The 20,614-nt window shown below is 47.4% G+C and overlaps 1 protein-coding gene across 1 annotated transcript; it reads right to left on the bottom strand.

Annotated features, from left to right (window-relative positions):
• Positions 1-7,234: 7,234 nt before the first annotated feature.
• On the bottom strand, positions 7,235-19,171 carry LOC132355402 (CMRF35-like molecule 8). Its single transcript, XM_059907723.1, has 7 exons — positions 19,111-19,171; positions 15,522-15,851; positions 14,701-14,842; positions 12,515-12,609; positions 8,785-8,822; positions 8,239-8,346; positions 7,235-7,369 (listed from the first exon to the last, which is right to left on the bottom strand). The coding sequence occupies exons 1-7, from the start codon at positions 19,169-19,171 to the stop codon at positions 7,235-7,237; spliced, it is 909 nt and encodes a 302-aa protein (XP_059763706.1).
• Positions 19,172-20,614: the final 1,443 nt, after the last annotated feature.

Raw genomic sequence — 20,614 nt, 5'->3', positions numbered from 1 at the left:
TTTTCATCATCTTCTCGGACTCACAGCCCACCTTAATTGAGAACTAGCACATTTCAAGAGCTACTACCCACCTGTGGCCCATGGCTGCCTCAGTTTGAACAGCAGAACTGCTGGTTCTCTGGGCAACTCCAAGCTGGGGTCCAACCCCAGCCCCCATCCAGGCCACTCTTTTCTGGTCTGAGGCTGGAAAGCTTTCTCTCGCTCCTCACTTGTCCCTCAGATCTATGGTCAGTGCACATTTCTTCCTCTTCCAACAAAGCCTTGACAGTTTTGGAACTACAAAGGCAAGCAACCTTTATCCTCTGCTTTCTGTGGTGCCCTGGCTTCCCTGAGCCATGAGGGCAGTAAACCCAGCGTACTGAATGGATTAGAAGGAACTACAAAACTGAATCAAAACTATTTTCCTACAGCAAAGTATTTTTTTCCTTTAATTTTGTTTTCTGTGTTGTGGGGTGCAGGGGGTGGGGAGAGCAGCGGACAGCTCCCTAGTAGAAAAAGGATTTCCCCCAAAACTCCTCCAATTCCACCAGGAGGCGATAATGCAGGGTCAACAGGTTCCTCTTTTCAGGTCAAGGCTCTGATCCTTCAGCATCTTCAGCATCACTTGCTTGAATGTAAGAAGGATTAGCAGAGGCCAGTTTAGGGAATGATGGTTTGGCTTGGAGGACCAGGGAGGGAAAGGTGCCGGGGGACAGACTGTAAACTCCCTGTGGGCAGGGGTAGTATTTTATATCAGCTGCATTTATTATTACAGTGTTATGTGATTTAAGTACCCTGCTATATCATTTTATCCTCATCACAAATATACAGATTTATAGTGTTACTTCCCCCATTTTACAGATAAGAAAACTGAAGATCAGACATATATATGTCATATATCATGTATCAAATCATATATATTATATATATATACATATCATATACATCATAGATAAATAGATGATAGATATATAGATAGGTAGGTAGCTAGAGATATATGCTGTATAGATATATGCTATATGATTAAAAGGGAAGAAATATTAACATTATCTCTGGATGACTAGGGACAAGAATAAGGGCACTGATTCTCACTGTACATTCTCCAATAAATTTTGAGTTTTCAATTGTGTAATACGATGCCTAATTTTTAATAAATACAACTTAAAATATGAAATCCAGTCAAATGTAAGTTGAGGCATCTCCCGACAAATCACCCTAGAGCAGATATTTGTTCAGGGAAGAGTCACCAGGTTCCCTCTCTTCCTGATGCAGTTATGATACACGTCCCCCGGGAGCCCTGGAGGGGCTATAAAAGCTATAAAAGAACTTAAAAAAATATCTGGCTTGCGAAGATTGCCTTTCCCAATGTCCTTTGGTGTGCAGAGCTTCCTGAAAGGAAGTTGGGCAAATCTGTGTAGATTAAGGCAACAAGACTTCTGCGAAAAGAAGATGGAGAACCAGCCCCACTTTCTCTGGTAGACCTCCTCTGGAGAACTGGGATGGTCTCAACTGAGCCCCACTGTCAGGAAGTGATATGAAGGACTCCCAAGGGGTAGCAACCATGCTGGGCGGTCTACACTGGGAAGCATCCCTACGCCATGCCTTAGAGATTCATGGGGTGGGGGGTGGGGACAGCATGCAGCTATGACAGAAATACCATCTTGATCTGGCCCCCACTGCCATGCCAGCCAGTTTCATGGCTGTGGTTGTTACAGCAGCTAGCATCAATTCCCCTGACTGATGCTCTAGATATTTGCATTTTACAGAGGATGTCTTTCTAATTGGTGAAAATTCAGACTAAATAAAAATCTTAAAATTCACTCCATTTGAGGAGACAGAGTCCTGCAAAGAACCTCTTAGGTCTTAGATTCTATCTTCTACCATGTCCTTTTATGTTTTAAACCACCCTGCAGAGGTCACTCTCTGATTGGAAACGGGATAACTCTAAGGGCCGCGTTAGGTCAGGCTTGGAATGTGACTGGACCGAACTCAGTTCATGTCAACAAATGTTTTTGAGCGCTTACTCTGCACAGGTACATGACTAAGCCCCTATCCACATTATGGGGCCCCTCAACACTCTTCACATCCACCTTTCAAATCCTCATTGCCAGGAGTCCATGTTGCACGGCATCAGGGAACACCACGCAACACCGTGTTGTATGTGAAGGGTTCCACCTACCGTTGTGTCATGGTCAGGTTTCACAGATGCATGAGGCTACCTGGCTATTCCTCTGGTTGTTTTCGTTTTGTAATTTAATATTGCTCCCACTAGACAGCAAGTTCTCTGAAAACAGGTATGGTGTATCTTTTTCACTACTGTATTTGCTGCTATAGTTTCACTGCTGCATTTAATAGTACCTTTGAGTGTTCAAATAATTTTTGTTGAACCAATGACTAGGTAGATGGATGAGTGAATGAGTAAACGAATGAATACAGACTTGATTAGAACAACTGGGGGAACTCCAAACAGATGTCTCCTCCATCTGGGTGGATGGTGAAGTTTTAGCAAACATCCCTGACAAAATAGGAAAAGATTCTGGGTTAGAGCACTGCCTCAGTTTGGAATGTAGTTTCCTGTAAATAGCAGAAACTCCAACAAACAGTTACCTAAAGACGTTCAGGTTTATTTGTCTCATACAACATAAACATGGACAGGTAATAAGATCAAGAAGATACAACAATTATACATAATTATGGACCTAACAACAGACCATCAAAATATGTGAAGCAAAAGCAGACAGAATTGAAGGAAGACATAGACAGTTCTACAATAGTAGTTGGAGACTTCAGTACCCCACTCTCAATAATGGATAGAAGGACCAGACAGAAGATAAGTAAGGAAATAGAGAACTTAACACAATAAATCAACTAGATCTAACAGATACATACAGAACACTCTACCCAAAAACAATATACTTATTCTTCTCAAGTGCACATGGGACATTTTCCAGGATAGACCATATATGAGGCCACAAACTAAGTCTTAATAGATTTAAAAAGATAGATACACAAAGTTTCTTCTCTGACCACAACAGGATGAAATTAGAAATAAATAACAAAAGTTAAACTGGATTCTCTTCATTGTTTTTTAACTGCATTTTATTCATATTGAGACAGGAGAGGAGCCACATCTGATGGTTGGCCCAATTCATACTGCAAGGGCATTACTCAATGCTCAAAAAAATTTTTTTTCTTATAAGAGATTACACAGTATTATGAGACAGAATTCAAAAAACTAATTGACACTGACACATAACCAACCAATTTATGTTTATTTATAAATACTTGAAAAGGGAAAAAAAGTATAACTGGAAAATTCACAAACCTGTGGAAACTAAACAGCACACTCTTACACAACCAATGGATCAAAGAAGAAATCATAAATGGAATTAGAAAACACTTAAAGATAAATGAAAACATAAACACAACCTACCAAAACTTATGGGGCACAACAAAAGCAGTGTTAAGTGGGAAATTTAAATGCTTACATTAAAAAGGGGGGCAAAGATCTCAAATAAAAAACCTAACTTTACAACTTTAGGAACTGGAAAAAGAAGGATAAACCCAAAACTAGCAGAAGGATGGAAATAATAAATATTAGAGCAGAGGTAAACAAAATAGAGAATAGAGGAAAAGAGAGAAAATCAACGAAACCAAAAGTTTGTTCTTTGAAAGATCAACAAAATCAACAAAACTTTCCCTAGATGGACTAAGAAAAACAGAAGACTGAAATTACCAAAATTCGAAAGGAAAGTGGGGACATCTCTATCAATTCCACAGAAACAAAAACGTTTATGAGAGTACTACGAACAACTGTACACCAACAAATTTGATAGCCTAGATAAAATGGGCAAATTTCTAGAACTTACCAAGATTGAATCAAGAAGAAATAGAAAGCCTGAACAGACTAATAACAAAATAAGGAGACTGAATCAGTAATCAAAGACCTCCCCACAAAGAAAAGCCCAGAACCAGATGGATTCCCAGGTGAATTCCACCAAACATTTAAAGAAGCGCTAATACCAGTCCTTCTTAAACTCTTCCAAAAAAATAGAAAAAAAAGGAACTCTTCCAGAATCACTACATGAGGCCAGTATCACTCTGATATCAAAGCCAGACACTATAAGAAAAGAAAACTAAAGACCAATTTCTCTTATGAACACCGACGCAAAAATCCTCAACAAAATACTAACAAACAGAATTCAGCAAAATACTAAAAGAATTATACACCATGACCAAGTGAGATTTATTCCTGGAATGCAAGGATGATTCAACATAAAAATTAATCAATGTAGTACACTATATTAACACAGTGAAGGGAAAAGCCCATGTGATCATTTCAATTGATGCAGAAAAAGCATTTAGCAAAATTCAACATCCTTTTATGATAAAAACACTCAACAAACTAGGAATAGAAGGAAACTACTTCAACATTATAAAAGCCATATATAGAAAACCCGCAGTGGACATCATACTCAACTGTGAAAGAATGACGGCTTTTCCTCTAAGATTAAGAAGAAGGTAAGGATGCCCACTTTGCTTCTTCTATTCAACATGGTACTGGAAATCCCAGCCAGAGCAATTATGCAAGAAAAAGAAATAGAAGGCATCCAAATTGGGAAGAAAGAAGTAAAATTATCTGTTTGCAGATGATATGATCTTATATGTAGAAAACCCAAAAAGATTCCACCAAAAATACCCTGTTAGAATGAATAAATGAATTTGGCAAAGTAACAGGGTACAAAATGAACACACAAAAATCAGTTGCATTTCTGTACATTAACAGTTAACAATCTGAAAAGGAAATTATGAAAACAATTCCATTGGCAATAGCATCAAAAAGAACAAAATACTTAGGAATTAACTTAAGCAAGGAGGTGAAAGACTTGTACAATGAAAACTATAAAACATTGCTGAAAGAAATTAAAGAAGACGTAAATAAATGAAAACACATCCCATGTTCATGGATTGAAAGACTTAATGTTGTTAAGATAAAAATACTACCTAAAGTGATCTATAGATTCAATGCAATTCCTATCAAAATTCCAATGACATTTTTTGCAGAAATAGAAAACCCATCCTAAAATTCATATGGAATCTCATGGGACCCCCAATAACCAATACAATCTTGAAAAAGAAGAACAACCTAGAAGACTCACACTTCCTGGTTTCAAAACTTACTGTAAAGCCACAGTAATTAAAAGAGAGTGATCCTGGGGACTTCCCTGGTGGTGCAGTGGTTAAGAATCCGCCTGCCAATGCAGGCGACACGGGTTCGAGCCCTGGTCTGGGAAGATCCCACATGCCGTGGAGCAACTAAGCCCATGTGCCACAACTAATAAGCCTGTGCTCTAGAGCCCGAGAGCCACAGCTACTGAGCCCACGTGCCACAACTACTGAAGTCCGCGCACCTAGAGCCCGTGCTCCACAACAAGAGAAGCCACTGCAATGGGAAGCCCACGCACCGCAACAAAGAGTAGCCCCCGCTCGCCACAACTAGAGAAAGCCTGTGCACAGCAACGAAGACCCAATTAAGCCAAAAATAAATAAATAAATAATTTAATTTAAAAAAAAAAGAGAGAGTGATCCTGGCATAAAGTCAAACACATAGACCAATGGAATAAAATAGAGTCCAGAAATAAACCCTCACATATATAGTCAAATGATTTTTGACTTGAGGGTCAAGACCATTCAATGGAGAAAGGACAGTCTTTTCAACAAACGGTGTTGGAAAAACTGGATATCTACATGCAAAAGAATTAAGTTGGTCCCTTACGTAACAGCATATACAAAATTAACTCAAAATGGATCAAAGACCTCAATGTCAGACCTAAAGCCATTAAACTCTTAGGAGAAAATATGCGACAAAATCTTCACAACCTTGGATATGGCAATGATTTCTTGAATATGACCCAAAAAACACAGGCAACAAAAGAAAAAATGGACAAATTGGACTTCATGAAAATTTTAAAGTTTTGTGCTCTAAAGACACTATCAACATAGTAAAAAGGCAACCCACAGAATGAGAGAAAATATTTGCAAATCGTATATCTGACAAGGATTAATATCCAGAATATATAGACAACTAAAACTCAACAACTACAAAAAAATCAATTTGAAAATGGGCAAAAGGCTTGAATAGACATTTCTTCAAAGAAGATATACAAATGGCCAATAAGCACATGAAAAGTGCTCAACATCATTAATCACTTGGGAAATGCAAATCAAAATTGCAATGAGATACCACCTCACGTCCATTAGGATAGCTACTTTTAAAAAAAACGAACAAACAAAAACCAGAAAAACAAAACCAAGTGTTGAAAAGGATGTGGAGAAATTGGAAACCCTTGTGCACTGTTGGTGAGAATGTAAAATGATACAGCTGCTGCAGGTAACTGTATTGCAGTTCCTCAAAAATTAAAAATAGTTTATCATATGATTTAGCAATTCCACTTCTGGGTATATACCCAAAAGAATTGAAAGCAGGGTCTCGAAGAGATACTCGTACACCATGTTCATAACAGCATTTTCCACAAGAGCTAAAACGTAGAAGCAACCCAAGTATCTACTGACAGATGAATGGATAAGCATAACGTGATATATACATAAATGGAATATTATTCAACCTTCAAAAGAAAGGATTTTTCTTTTAATTTTTTCTTCTCTCTTAAGATACTTTAAACTTTATTAATATCTCTTATATTAACAGTAAACCTAAGAGTCCAGAGGAACGTGCCGCTAGTTCTGGAGCCATGGGCAAGACTCTCTTCTCTCTGGGTCTTAGTCTCCTTGTCTGTAAGATGAGGGGGACCCAGCCTTCAGTGCCTTTGTATTCTTCTGGCTCTCCATCAGTTCTCCCCACTCCCCAGCAATCCCAGGCATTTCCATGGGGCTGTGATTTACAAAGCTATTGGAAGGTACCACCCTACATGAGCCACATCTTTTCCTGGAGTCACATGGGGCTGAGCTCCTGCCCTCCACACACAGAGCTAGGATGAAGCAGAGAAGACAGGAGAGATGCATCGAGAGCCAGTAGGATGGAAGGTTTCCCACAGGTCCATCCAGAACCCCACTCCCGGTCGTCCTCAATGAAGCCAGCCTGGCTGATGGCACAAGAGGGACAATTCTGGGGAGCCCAGCTGCCTTGTCGGTCACCATCAAGGGGAGCAGGTGGAGGCAGACGTGGGTGGGGGCTGAGCCCTGGGCCTCCTGTGACCCACAGAGCCCTCCAGTTGGCAAGGCTGGAGACACAAGCTTATGTCTTCTTAACCATGCTGTATACTGGCTCCTGCGTCTGGGGCTTCTGGGAGGGAATTCTGTCCGTCTTAGAATCCTGGCTTCGGGAATCAAATACCACGGAGATGTAGTGAAGGTTTTCACTGAGGAGCCCCTGCAGAGACAGAGACCAGAGGCTCAGGAGAGGCAGGGGAAGCAGGAACCCCCCAGCTGAGGGTGGAGTCTGGGAGACACCAGACAGGGCCTTAGAGAGGTTCCACTGGGGGGCGGTGGCTCCACCCTTCCCCTCTGTCCCGGCCTCTTCCTCTTGCAAGGCCTGGTCTCCAAGATCCTGTCCACCCTCCTGCTCCACCCGACCTGGTCAAGACACAGCACAAAGTCCCAGGCCTCAGAGCCGGGGGATTCCCTGGGGTCTACTTTGAGGTCATTAGTCACCAAGTTAGAAAAACAAGGATGTTGTTAGTCTCAGGGCCACGTGTCTGATGCTTAAATCTCCCCCTCATCTTCTCTAACAACTGATCGCTCAGCCTCTGTCTAAACTGTTCCACTAATGGGTGGCTTACGACCCTGGGCCGGGTGGAGTTGGGAGGCAACCTCTTCCATTATTCTACTTTACAATGGCTGTGCCGAAGGGTTGACCCCATAGGGGGGTCATTGATAAAAATCTGAAAAGCAGAGTTCATTCCAAAGAGATGATAGGACCAAAACAGTGAGAAATCATAGTCTTTAACGTTGGGTGTATGGTACATGGTTGGTGCCTAATAAATGCTGTACTTTATTGACTATTGATTATCACTGGCCATTTCAATAGCTCCCTCATCTCCCACCCCACCCCCCTCACCCCCAGCTACAAGGACAACAACCTTTGGCAAAATCTACACTTGCCCCGTTTTCTACATGTCCTGGTCCTAGAGAAACACTGTGGATCCCCTCACTCGCCTCTCTGCCTGCTGCCACCCCACAAGGTGATGCCTCTATCATAGCCCGGGGTCCCTGTGACGGGAGCTGGGCCCTTGCACTCACCAAGTTGCTGTATTCCACCTCCTCCTGGGTGGGTCTAACGGGCTGTTCCAGAGGGGGCCACATCTGCAGCTCTAGATTCTCATAGCAGGGTTCACTCTGTTCAGCAGCCTAGGGTGGGCATGAGGTGTGAGGGCTTGCTGGGTGTCCACAGAGCCCCTCCATGGTCCAGCCCAGAGGGCCCTCTGTCCCTCCTTCTCTGCAAGCATCTCCCCTTTCCCTCTCTGCTCTCAGTGTCCCAGCCTTCCCACTCGGCCTCCCCCTTCCCACACTCTGGTCCTCTCTGGGGAGCATTTGAATGGTCAGGTCAACAGCTGGGCTGGGAGGACCCTCCCTCACCCCACTTTCCCTGGGAAGAGACTGGCTAGAGTTCATGAGGACCCGGTGACCGGATCTCCCAGGCACTGTCCTTCCCGCTCGGGGTGAGCACCTCGCTCCATCCACGTGCGATCCACACAGACCTCCACTGGCTGATGGGACAGTGCAGGCCCCAAACCTCCTCTGTGGCCCCCCAGCTACCCAGACACCTCCTGCAGTAGCCTTTCTTACCTGACTGGGGTTCTGGTGAGGCTCTGGATTCTCACCAGCTAAGGAGACGAGAGAAGAGAGAGGAGATCGAATCCCAGCGCAAGGCAGGGACGGGGATCCCTATGGTCCAACCGGAGGAAGGCCTTTCCCCAGAGACTTCAGCCCTGGGGACCTATCGCTTCAGGCCGGTAGCATGGTAGGAACTCAAGGGTTTGTTGAATGGGTGAATTAGTGAATGAGGAAATGAATGAATAAACGAATGAGCAGGAAGGCTCCAGCTTGCGGAGAGGGGCCAAACAAAGGTAGTTCTCCAAACAGTCACTCATAAAAATGTTCCCCAGGGACTTCCCCTGCAGTCCAGTGGTTAGGACTCCATGCTTCCAATGCAGGGGGCATGGGTTCGATCCCTGGTCAGGGAACTAAGATCCCGCACACTGCGTGGCATGGCCAAAAACAAAAAAAATTCCCAGGTGGGAGAGACAAGAAAGGAAGGACACTCATTTAAAAGGAAGTGTCTGTATGATGAAAAAGTTCTAGAAGTCTCTTTTGCAACAATGTAAATAAACATGACTCTACTGAACTGTAAACTTAGAAATGGTTAAGAAGGCAAATTTTATGGTAGGGGGCTTCCCTGGTGGCGCAGTGGTTAAGAATCCACCTGCCAATGCAGGGGACCGGGTTCGAGCCCTGGTCGGGGAAGATCCCACGTGCCGTGGAGCAACTAAGCCCATGCGCCACAACTACTGAGCCTGCGAACTAGAGCCCGTGAGCCACAACTACTGAAGCCCGCATGCGTAGAGCCCGTGCTCTGCAGCAAGAGAAGCCACCACAATGAGAAGCCTGCGCACCGCAACGAAGAGTAGCCCCCGCTCGCCGCAACTAGAGAAAGCCTGCACACAGTAACAAATACCCAACTCAGCCAAAAAAAAAAAAAAAAAAAAAATTTTACGGTAGGTATTTTTTTTATCGCAATTAAAAAAAATGCAGATCTGCAGGCCCCACTGCTGATGTACTAAATTATCAACGTTGGGGATGAAGTCCAGCTATCTGTGTTTTAACAAGCCCTAAATTTTTAAAAATAAAATAATAAAACAAAAGGCAGTGTCCTTGCAGAGACCTAGAGCCGCATCAAACTATACAAAGTCACAAGGGTCATCTGCTCTGACCCCCTGGCCTGGGAGTCTGTCCCTCCCAGACACGAGGCCCTGTCAGCTCTGAGGGATCGCAGCTCAGGTCACACAGCCGTTTGCTTCTGGCTCCTGCAGCGTGGCTCTGCAGGTGTCCTGCCTCCGAGCAAAACTCTGTGCACCCCTGGCCTTTTCAACCCGGGGCCCCAGGAGCCGATGGGGAGCAGGTGATGCACACGCAGCCAGAATGCCCTAGGTCTGGGTGCACCGCCAGGCAACTCCAGAGCCCAGTCTACTAAATGCTGCGGGGAGACACTGTCCAGCCTCAGGGAGGGGGCCCCAAAGTCAAAGGTGAGATACCCACCTTCAGCAGACACAAGGCCACGTACGACAGAAGTGTTTGCTAAGCCCCACCAGTTGACTCAGAGGAACATGCAACCAGGGGCTCTGAGATATGAACACATTTTGTTCCAAATGCTGCAGGCGGGTGCCCCACTACCCTCCGTCCCTTCAGCTGAGACGGGTGATTTGATGGGAAGGAGGAAGGGGGCTGGTGAGGAAGGGATGGGAGTCCATTCCTGGGGAGGGAAGTTGGCATTGAAAGGGTTGGGTGGCAGCCAGCTGGACGGGATGCACCCTGAAGGCGGACCCAGTCTATCATGGTCATGACAGTGTCCCCAAGAGCCCGACACAGGCCCTGGTGCACAATAGGTGCTCAGGACAGCTTTGCTGAGTGAGTGAATGAGTGAATGAATGAATGAACAAGAGTGGGCTGAGGGGAAGAACCATGAGTGGGTGGTAGGGCAGGCATCAGGCTGAGGCGGGCGGGGCAAGGACACCGGGAAGACAACCCCGGATGCAGCCAGGAGACAGGAGCTGAGACGCAGAGCGGGGGAGGGCCAGTCAGCCTACTTGAACAGAAAACCTTTCTCCTGTTAAACAAAGATCACGTAACAAGGTGTCACCCACCGGCACAAGTCAACTCTGAGTCAGGGATTTTCAGAAGAACATTATTAGCAGGGAAAATCGTACAATATGTTAAGGTTTAAAAGTGGAATTACAGTATGATGCAAACATTTTAAGAAGTCAGATATGCAAGGGACTGCAAGGGCGTGACTCAAATGCCCGTGGTTGGTTTTCTCTAGGTGGTGCGAGCTTCCGTTTTTATTTATTACGGTGAGTTGATTTCCTTCTTCGTGCTTTACTTACTCTTCCAATTTTCTACAGCGATCACACATCCCTTTTTTAAGCGGGGGGGGGGGGGGCGGTGCTTTTTAGGTGAAAGGGCACCGTGGAGATGGCCGGGACCCACAGATCTGAGGCAATCCAGGCTGGGAAAACCCCCACGTGGTAAGCAGTATGGGCTGAAGTTTAGGGGGAGGGTTCCCAAAAATGATATGGGAACAGCAGATGGGGAAGAGGAAGTGGTTTTCTTTCCATCCACCAAGGACACATATGCTGAGGCTGATTTCTCTCCTAAAGGCCTGAGCTGTGCTGGGGGGAGAGGCTGAACCCCACGGGGAGGCTGGAGGTGAGAGAGTAATGCAGGGTCCCCTCCACCCGGCCCCCAGAAAGTACCAACTCCCAGTTAGCACTGCAGCTATGGAGCAGAGCAACCTTGAAAAGCTCAGCATTGGTAACTACGAATGAACATCCCCCCAGAACCCTGTGCACATGGAATCAAGAACCCTCAGCCCAGTAAGCAAACTTAAGGCTCACATTCCAGCTCAGGCAGAAACCTGCTCTCCTCCAGGTGACAGTTGGGCCTCCAGCCAGCAACAAGACCACAGCTTCACTGGTTCCTCCGTTCTTCTGTTTATTTAATTTGCTCAACTGTTTATTGAGCACCTACTTACTGAGCGCCGGACAGGATGCTGGGTGCACCCTACGTTCTCTCTTTTAATCTGAGCTCAGAGAAGAGCGACTGGACCACAAGATGCCTGGAGCTTCCTGGGGTGCCCGATGTGACGATATTAAATAATACATTCATTCAACAAGTACTGTACTTTCTTGAGTCAGGATCCTTGATCTTAAGGAGTCGCACGGGCCGGTGGGCAGGCAGGCATGGAAGCAGGTGTGACAATCTGGTATGAAAAGGGCTATGATGGTGGGAGAACCGAGGTCCACCCGGAAAGGGCCCCTAAGCTGCTCTTTGGGGGCCAAGAAAAGGTCCCAGAGGAAAGGAAATCTGAGAGCAGTGCTTAGGGCCCAGCAGGAGTGAGCCACAGAGAGGCAGGGGGGCACCCCAGGCGCCCAGAGCAAACGCAGAAGAAGTTGGGAAACAGCTGCCTTCCAGAGTGTAAGGATGGGCAGATTGCAGAGGGCCTTCACTGTCCTGTGGGGACCTGGACTTTGGAGAGTGTGGGAGGTCACGGAAGGGTTTAGACAGAAGCACCAGCACCCACCCCAGGCCCCGCTGTGGGAAACACCTCTTTTCGGTGAGCCATCTCCCACAGCCTGGATCCGCCATGCCAGGACACCGCCTCTGGGGTCTGCCCTCTAGGGTCACCCGGGATATGTGGTCTCAGGACCATTCTGGGAACCAGGACACAGAGCCTCGAAGACCAGAGGCTGTGGGCGGGGCCTGCCTACCCTGGGGCAGCAGGTGTAAGGAACTCACTCACCTTTGATCCGTCTCTGAACCATTCTCCAGGCCAGCAGTGAGATGCCCGCCAACAGAAGCAGCAGAAGTGCCAACAAGGCCAGCGGCACTTGGAGCCTGAGGGGAGAGAGGGTGAGGTGGGACATCATGTCTTCCCTCTCTTGTTCAATAGTTAGATAAGGTCCCATTGAAAAAAATGTAGATGGTATAAAGTCTCCTTTCTACACATCCCCCATCTACCTAAATCCCCCCACAGACACACACACGGTATACCTAAGAACCTTCCAGAGGCTCTTTATTCAGATACAAGAAAATACGAATGTATATTATTTTTATAGATGTCCTTTTTTCACACAAAAGAGGCAGAGTATAAACACTAGTTTTTTTACTTAACAATGCATCTTGGAGAGCTTTCCGTGTCAGTACGTAAAGAAGTCCTTCGGGGTGTGTTTTTTTGTTTGTTTGTTTTTTTACAGCTTCATAGTATTCCATTGCATGGACGGACCATAAATTATTTAACTCTTCCCTCTCTATGGGCATTTCTCCCAGTCGACTTCAATTACAAACATGGCTGCAAAAAATCACCTTGTAACTATACCACTTCATATTTGGACGAGCAGCAGCTGAGCTCCTGGGAAGCTGACATAACCTGGGGTTTCTGGTCCCTCACTTGCTCGGGCCCCTTCTTTAATGCCTGGTTTGCATCTATAATGCTCTAGTCTTTTCTTAAAGATGCACTCCCCCGCCCCCTGTAAATTGCATAGGCTTCAGCCATACAAAACCCAGCTCTGTCCCCCAGGTGTGTATCTGCAGAGCCAGTTTCTGGAAGTGGCATATTTGGGGCCTGCATTTCACCTTGCCTGTTACTAGGATTGTCACTTGGGTTGTCAGGAAGCCAGTGGAGGGGCCTTGGGGGTGTCATGTAATAAAGAACCTGACTGGCCTTTGCCCCTGGCTCCTGGAAGGAAGACTCTAAATCCTTGGGATTTTCCTAGTAATAGGAGTACGTTTGTTATTCACGAGCCCCTTAGATCTGCCTGAGTTTTTGCTGAGAGATGGCATGACCCAGGATGGGAGCTGGTCGCCAGAAAGACTGACCACGTAATTAGAGATCTGGGGCTCTGAGCCAGCCTGACCTTCAGGGAAGTGAAGGGGGGCTGGGGAGTGAGATCAGTCATGCAGACAATGACTCAATCAGTCATGCCTGCGTCATGAGACCCAAATAAAAACTACGAACACTAAGGCTTGGAGGAACTTCCTGGCTGGTGAACACATCAATGTCCTGGGAGGGTGATGTCCCCTGACCCCACTGGGAAAGGGCAGGGAAACTCTGCATTCAGGACCCTCCCAGACCTCACCCTGAGTGTGTCTCTCCATTGGCTGGTCCTGACATTTATCCTTTATGATAAAACTGTAAGTACAGCACTTCCCATGGGAACCCCCAAACTGGCATCCAATTGATCAGAAATGTGATGACCTGGGGAATCCGCAAAGTGCTCTGGCACTTCTGAAGTCAGCCGTCTTATGGGACTGAGCCTTAGGAGTCTTATGGGACGCTGGGGTCTGTGCTAACTCCAGGTGGTCAGTGCCGGAATCAACTGGCAGGGCACCAGGTGGTGTCAGAATAGAGAGTCTGTGAACCCCAGAAATGGTTTCTGACAGTATGTATTTTCTGGGGAGAGAATCTATAAATGTTGTCAGATTCTCCTGGGGTTTTTGGCCTCCCCCCCCCAAAAAAAAGGATCGAGAATCACGAATTTAGAAGAAAGAATCTAAGACTTTGGAATCTCACAAACTTGGCTTGGGAGCCTAGCCTGCCTCAGTGCCTGCATGACCCAGCCAATCACTTAACCTCTCAGAGCCTTGGTTTACTGGTCTGTAAAATGAGGGTAATAACGGTAAAGGTTGTGAGTAACAAATGAGAACATTCATGTGAGGCATTTAGTATGTGCCTGGTAGGATATCATCAGCTCTCATTAAATTTACTTTCCCTCCATCCACCCCCCCAGCTTCTGCCCGGCCTGAGCCCTCTCTCAGAGCCCAGGGCAGGTTCACCCTGACCCCTACAACCCAAGCTAGGAGATACAGACCGGCTTCCAGCCTGGGTGCAAGGGAGCCAGAGGTCCCCAGCCAACAGGGATGGGGCTCCCGACCCCAAATGGACAAGAGGAAGCCCACCTCCAAGACATGGGGACTCGGGCGCCTTACCCCCACCCCTGCATGGCTTCCTCCTCGTTGCTGGCGCTGTAGGTGGGACTCGCTATGGCCAGGGTGGTGAACGACATGGTTGAAATATTGATTGTGGTTGTCGAGGTCTCGGCCACAGTAGTAGGGTGGGTTGACACTGCTGCTGGTGCAGAAACACAAATCAGACCCAGGGAGCGCTCTCTGACTCTCCCACCACTCGCCAATACCTTTATTGTTTGATTTCACACAAAATGCTCACTCAGGAAGAGGGCAGGATGGAGGACCCTGCAGCCAAAGTCTCCCCAGGACCCTCCCGGGGCCGAGTGAGCATTTCCAAACAGGACACAGGTCCCCAACAGTCCCGATTCCATCCTGCTGATGAGGTCAGGGTCCTCTGGAGGGCCCACAGTCACTCCCACTCCCAGGCTCGTTCTCCCCCAACCCCAAGTCACAGCCACACGCTGCCTGCCAGAGACGGCTGTCTGGACTGCAGATCTTGTTAGCATTCCCACTGCACTCGGCACCCGGACACCCCCCACCGTCCCGCCTCTCCACTCAGCTCCCCACTTTCTGTGGGGCTGCCCCCAGCACGCCCCCCTCTCTCCTTGGCACACTCACTCTCTCGGCCTCCCCTCCCCCTGACAGGCACCTTCCCATCGCTCAAGACTGAGGAGAGGTGCCAGCGCCCTGACTCTCTCTCTCTCTCTCTCTCACACATACACACACACACACACACACACAGAGTTTGGTCTCTGATCAGGTTTCTGCCTTGGCTATTCTGACCTGACACTCTTCAGGTAGCCCTGTTGCTGGTACAGGGGGAAGGGGTGTGCACGGCTCACCTGGGAACACAGACACCACAACGTGGACGGTGGGGTCAAGTGAAAATGGTACCGTGATCCCACACTCGTACGTTCCTGCATTGTCCTCTCTGAGGCTCTCCAAGGTCACTGTGAAGGTGAGGTTTGCAGGATGGTCCCTGATGGACACGTGGCCCCTCATCACTTCTCTCTCTGACGCTTTGGTCTCCACAATCTTCCACAATAACAAACATGGGGCTTTGCACCAGTATTTGCTGTTGTCTCTGTATTTCTCCGCGTATCGACACTCCACGCTCAGGGATCCCCCCACGACGCCTGTCACTCTGCTGGGGCCACTCAGGGACAAACAGCCTGGAAAACACAACCGAGTCTGGCTGTTCATTAGGTGGGCTTGGGTCAGGGGCGCCCTGGGGGTCACCCCCCAGTGTTCCCCCATCTCATGCCAGCCACCTCCCATCAGCCAGAGAGTCCTCCCCCGTCCACGCTGTCACCCCTAAGATTTTTTTTTTAATAAATTTATTTATTTATTTATTTGGCTGTGTTGGGTCTTCGTTTCTGTGCGAGGGCTTTCTCTAGTTGCGGCGAGTGGGGGCCACTCTTCACCGCGGTGCGCGGGCTTCTCACTGTCACGGCCTCTCTTGTTGCGGAGCACGGGCTCAGCAGTTGTGGCTCATGGGCCCAGTTGCTCCGTGGCATGTGGGATCTTCCCAGACCAGGGCTCGAACCCGTGTCCCCTGCACTGGCAGGCGGATTCTCAACCACTGCGCCACCAGGGAAGCCCAGGACCAAAGTTTTTAACTCTGTCTCTCTGTCTGTCCTTCTCTCTCTCCATCTGTCTCTCTCACTCTGTCTCTCACTGTCTCTTTTTTTCTGTCTCTGTCTGTTCCCCTGTCTCTCTGTGGGGCTCTGTCTCTGTCTCTCATTATCTCTCTCTCCCTGTCTGTCTATCTATCTGTCTGTCTCTATCTCTTCTAACAGGATGTTCCTTTTTGTCCTAATGTTTTACTTTAGAATCACAAAGTCTCATCCCACTAAATCTCAGATAAACGAGTGAATCATCCAACGCAAGAAGTCGAGAGAGGAACACATGCATACACACGCCACCCAGGAGAAAAGAGTAAAGCCAGAGCGGAAGTTAGTAAATTAGGAAAAGAAAAACCATGGAACTAGTACATACACTGAAAAGCTGATTTTTCTTTTGGGAGTAACAAACAACAAAATAGACATTCCTGTGCGAAGCCAGATCAAGAAAAAAAGGAGAAGACACACATACACAATTAAAAAGAAAATAGCCCGGGGTAATTTGCAAGTCTCTACAAAAACATTTGTAAACTTGGGCAAAACTGGTGATTTTCTAGGAAAGTATAAATTACCAGTATTAGCCCAGAAAAGATTTTTTTAATGTAGACCAATTCTGGTAAGTGTTATCAAGGGGTCCTTTCCCAATGATAACTATGTGAGGTGAGGTAATTATTTCACAGTGTATACGGGTATCAAAACATCACCGTAATTATACACCATAAATATACACAATCTTTATTTGTTAATTATACCTCAGTAAAGCTGGGGGGAAAGAAAAAAAGAGAAGTTCCTTTTTCTTTCCTTTCCAAAAAAAGAGGAGCAAAAGCCAGACAGTTTCACAAGTTAGTTCTCTCAAAACCTTCAAGGACCAAACAATCCCAATTTTATTTAAACATTTGCAGGGGATAAAGAAACAGGAAAACCTCCCTAATTCTTATCATGAAGTCAGTATAATACATCAAGACTAAAATCCAGCCAAATATCTTAATATAATTCGCCACTTGAATAGTTCCAAGGAGAAAAAATTACAGGCATACTTAGGCAATATTGCAGATTTGGTTCCAGACCACCGTAGTAAAGCGAATATCACAATAAAGCAAGTCACATGAAGTTTTTGGTTTATAAAAGTTATGTTTACACTATACTATGGTCTATTAAGTGTGCAATAACATTATGTCTTAAAAAAAAAAATGTACATACCTTAATTAAGAAATACTTCGCTAAAAAATGCTACCCATTATCTGAGCCTTCAGTGACTTGTCATCTTTTTTGCTGGTGGAGGGTTTGAAATATTGCAAGAATTACCAAAATGTGACAGAGACACGTAGTGGGCAAAAGCTGTTGGAAAAATGGAGCCAATAGACTTGCTCGATGCAGGTTGCCACAAACATTCAATTTGTAAAAATAAAACAAATACAAATAAACAAACCAAAACAAACAAAAAGACCCCTGCAGTATCAATGAAGCGCAATAAAGCAAAGCACAATAAAATGAGGTGTGGCCTGTAATCATCTCTCTCGATAATGAAAAATCATCCGACACCTGAGGCTGCTGTTTTTAAAAACACAAGGGGATGCCTTCTTTACACTTAACGGAAACTCTGGACACCTGCCCAGTCAGGGACAAGGCAGGCATGACTGCTGCCGCCTCTGTCCTGGACATCATTCTGGCCAAACCAGCCCGTGATCAATGAGAGAGGAAACCAGAGAAGCAGCGAACCCTCCATGCAGGCAGATCCCATGAACACCCTAGAGGGTCAGTAGAAGAATGAGTGGTGGGACTTCCCTGGTGGGGAAGTTAAGACTACCCACTCCCAATGCAGGGGGCCCAGGTTTGATCCCTGGTCAGGGAACTAGATCCCACATGTATGCCGCAACTAAGAGTTTGCATGCCGCAACTAAGAAGCTGCTGAGCCGCAACTAAGGAGCCAGTGAGCTGCAACGAAGGAGCCCACCAGCCGCAACTAAGACCCAGCACAACCAAATAAATAAATATTTTTTAAAAATGAGTGGTGAGAGGATGACCAATTTCAAAATTAATACACAAAAACTCACAGCTTTCCTATTGACAACTAGTTGGCAAATAGAATTGAAGAAAACGTGCAATTTATAAGCAAAACAACCCCCAAATTAAAAATGCTAGGAATAAACTTAGCAAGACTGCAGGAGCAATCTGAGGAGAGCCCTGAAATCTCCTGGAGGCTTAGGAGAGAAATAAGTGCAAGGACGCCCTCTTCTCCCCGGAGCAAGCCTCCCCCTTCTGTCCCACAGCTGCTCTGCCCCACTCTCCCCATGAGATGGGAGTCCCATCTCCCTTCCTTGGAAACCACTGGCCCCCTAGTCCTCAGATCCCTGCCCCTCGAGCCGCCCTGGACAGTCATTCACCTCCATGACCCTGAGACCAAGGCCTGCCCCTGCCTGGTCCCCAAGGTTCCTCCACCCCCTGGGACCCGTGAACCACAGGGAGCATCCTGACAATAAACATGTCCCCGGGTGCGCTTGGTGGTCACCCTGCCACTCACTCTGGTGTGCCTGCCTCTCGCCCTCCTTCTTCCTGTAATAATTCATCCCCAAACCTCCTGCAAAGCCCTTCCTCCGGGCCCACATCTTTGCCCCACTGTGGCTCATCTAAGGCCAGATGGATGCAGAAGGGGAGACAGACCCTCAGCCCTACCCTTCCGAGGATGTGTGTCTTATGCGGTGGACAGAGGGCGTCCCATTCTGAGTCTCCTGACACCTCCCCTGCAGCTCTCCCCTTCGCACCTTCCCTCCTCCCCCCGCCTGCCCCCCCCCCCACCGCAGCCCCTCACCTGGGATCCAGAGAAGCAGCAGAGCTGGGGGCAGCCACGTGGCCTGGTACCACCAGGCCATCTCTCCAGCAGAGATGTCACCTGCAACAGCGCCAGGCCACAGCTGGTCCCAAGGCTTCAGTCCCCCCTCGAGGAGGAGTGTCAGGCCTCCAGCCTCCCACTTCTGCTTTTCCTCGTGCTTCGCTGCTTCCTCGTTCGGCTTCTTTTCGGTTCTGTTTCTGGAGCTGCTGAAAAGATGGAGGTCTTCACTGAGGGAGCAAGGCCACCGCCGGGGCCTGAGACGCCCCGGCCGTGTCGCAGGTTCTGTACGTATTTCCAGTAAGGAGACCCTCCCCAGTCCCACAGCTCACCTCCCCTTCCCTCCTACCCCCCAAACCGCAGTGTCAAGGTCCCTCCTGGTCCAGCCAGTGACTCCCTCGGTTTCCCCGTAGTCGAGGTGGTCAGGGTGAGCGCCCTGGGGGAGGAGCGAGGGCCCCGGACAGCACCCACAGAGCGACTGCCCTGGGGACCAGCCCTTCCAGGAGCAGCCCCGGCTCAAGGCCTGGACCTCCAAGGTGGCACAATGACCCCAGAGTCCCTGAATGATTGCTCGTCTTGGACACATGTCCTCCACTTGGCCTGAAGGTCCTCGGTCTGTGACCTTCCTTCCCATGCAGCTCCCACTGGACCCAGCTCAGGGCGAGTACAGAGCAGGTCTCAGCAAGCCTGCAGGGACTCCTCCTTCGGGGAGCTCAGACTCTAAATATACACACACATATTCCTTGTGACAAGTGCCCCCAGCTCGCCCAGAATGGCCACACGAGCATAGGAAACTAGTCCTAACGTGTGATGTGTCACCTGAGAGCTTGCAGATAGTAGCTCCGAATGCCACCATCTGGAGTCCCCAGAATGCCCTTCCCTTCCTGCTCTGGCTCTAAAGTTTCCAGAAATGTATATCTTTCAGTTCAGCCACCAAAAGTCATTGCCAAGGTCTTGAACGTCAAGGTTAAGAGGCAGATGCACCGGACTGAGAAGAAGCAGGAGGCTAGGTTGTGGCTTGTCCACGTACCACTGGTGTGACCTTGACCAAAACCCGTGACTCCTGTAAAATGTCAATAATAATAGCTAGGGGTTTCCCTGGTGGCACAGTGGTTAAGAATCCGCCTACCAATGCAGGGACACGGGTTTGAGCCCTGGTCCGGGAAGATCCCACATGCCTCTGAGCGACCAAGCCTGTGCGCCACAACTACTGAAGCCCGCGCGCCTAGAGCCTGTGCTCTGCAACAAGAGAAGCCACCGCAATGAGAAGCCAGTGCACCACAATGAAGAGTAGCCCCCACTCGCTGCAGCTAGAGAAAGCCCGTGCGCAGCAACGAAGACCCAGTGCAGCCAAAAATAAATAAATGAAATAAATAAATTTATTTTAAAAAATAATAATAATAGCTAATTTGAGGGAGTAAGTAGTATCATAATTATAAAAATACCTGAATGTGAGGTAATGGTATCCTCAAGCCAGTATTTTTTT

The sequence above is a fragment of the Balaenoptera ricei genome, chromosome 20 (genome assembly GCF_028023285.1).
Source record: "Balaenoptera ricei isolate mBalRic1 chromosome 20, mBalRic1.hap2, whole genome shotgun sequence".
Lineage (NCBI taxonomy): Eukaryota > Metazoa > Chordata > Mammalia > Artiodactyla > Balaenopteridae > Balaenoptera > Balaenoptera ricei.
The sequence above is the reverse complement of the archived record's forward strand: the minus strand, read 5'-3'. Positions and strand labels throughout refer to the sequence as shown.

Bases quoted from the DNA above. Each gene is read 5' to 3' on its own strand.
- LOC132355402 (XM_059907723.1), bottom strand. From the start codon at position 19,171: ATGGCCTGGTGGTACCAGGCCACGTGGCTGCCCCCAGCTCTGCTGCTT. The intron at 8,823-12,514 runs GTGAGTGAGTTC...TCGTCTCCTTAG, and splicing joins GGTTCAGAGACGGATCAAAG to CTGGTGAGAATCCAGAGCCT. The intron at 7,370-8,238 runs GTGAGTGCAAGG...CTGTCTCTGCAG, and splicing joins AGGTGGAATACAGCAACTTG to GGGCTCCTCAGTGAAAACCT.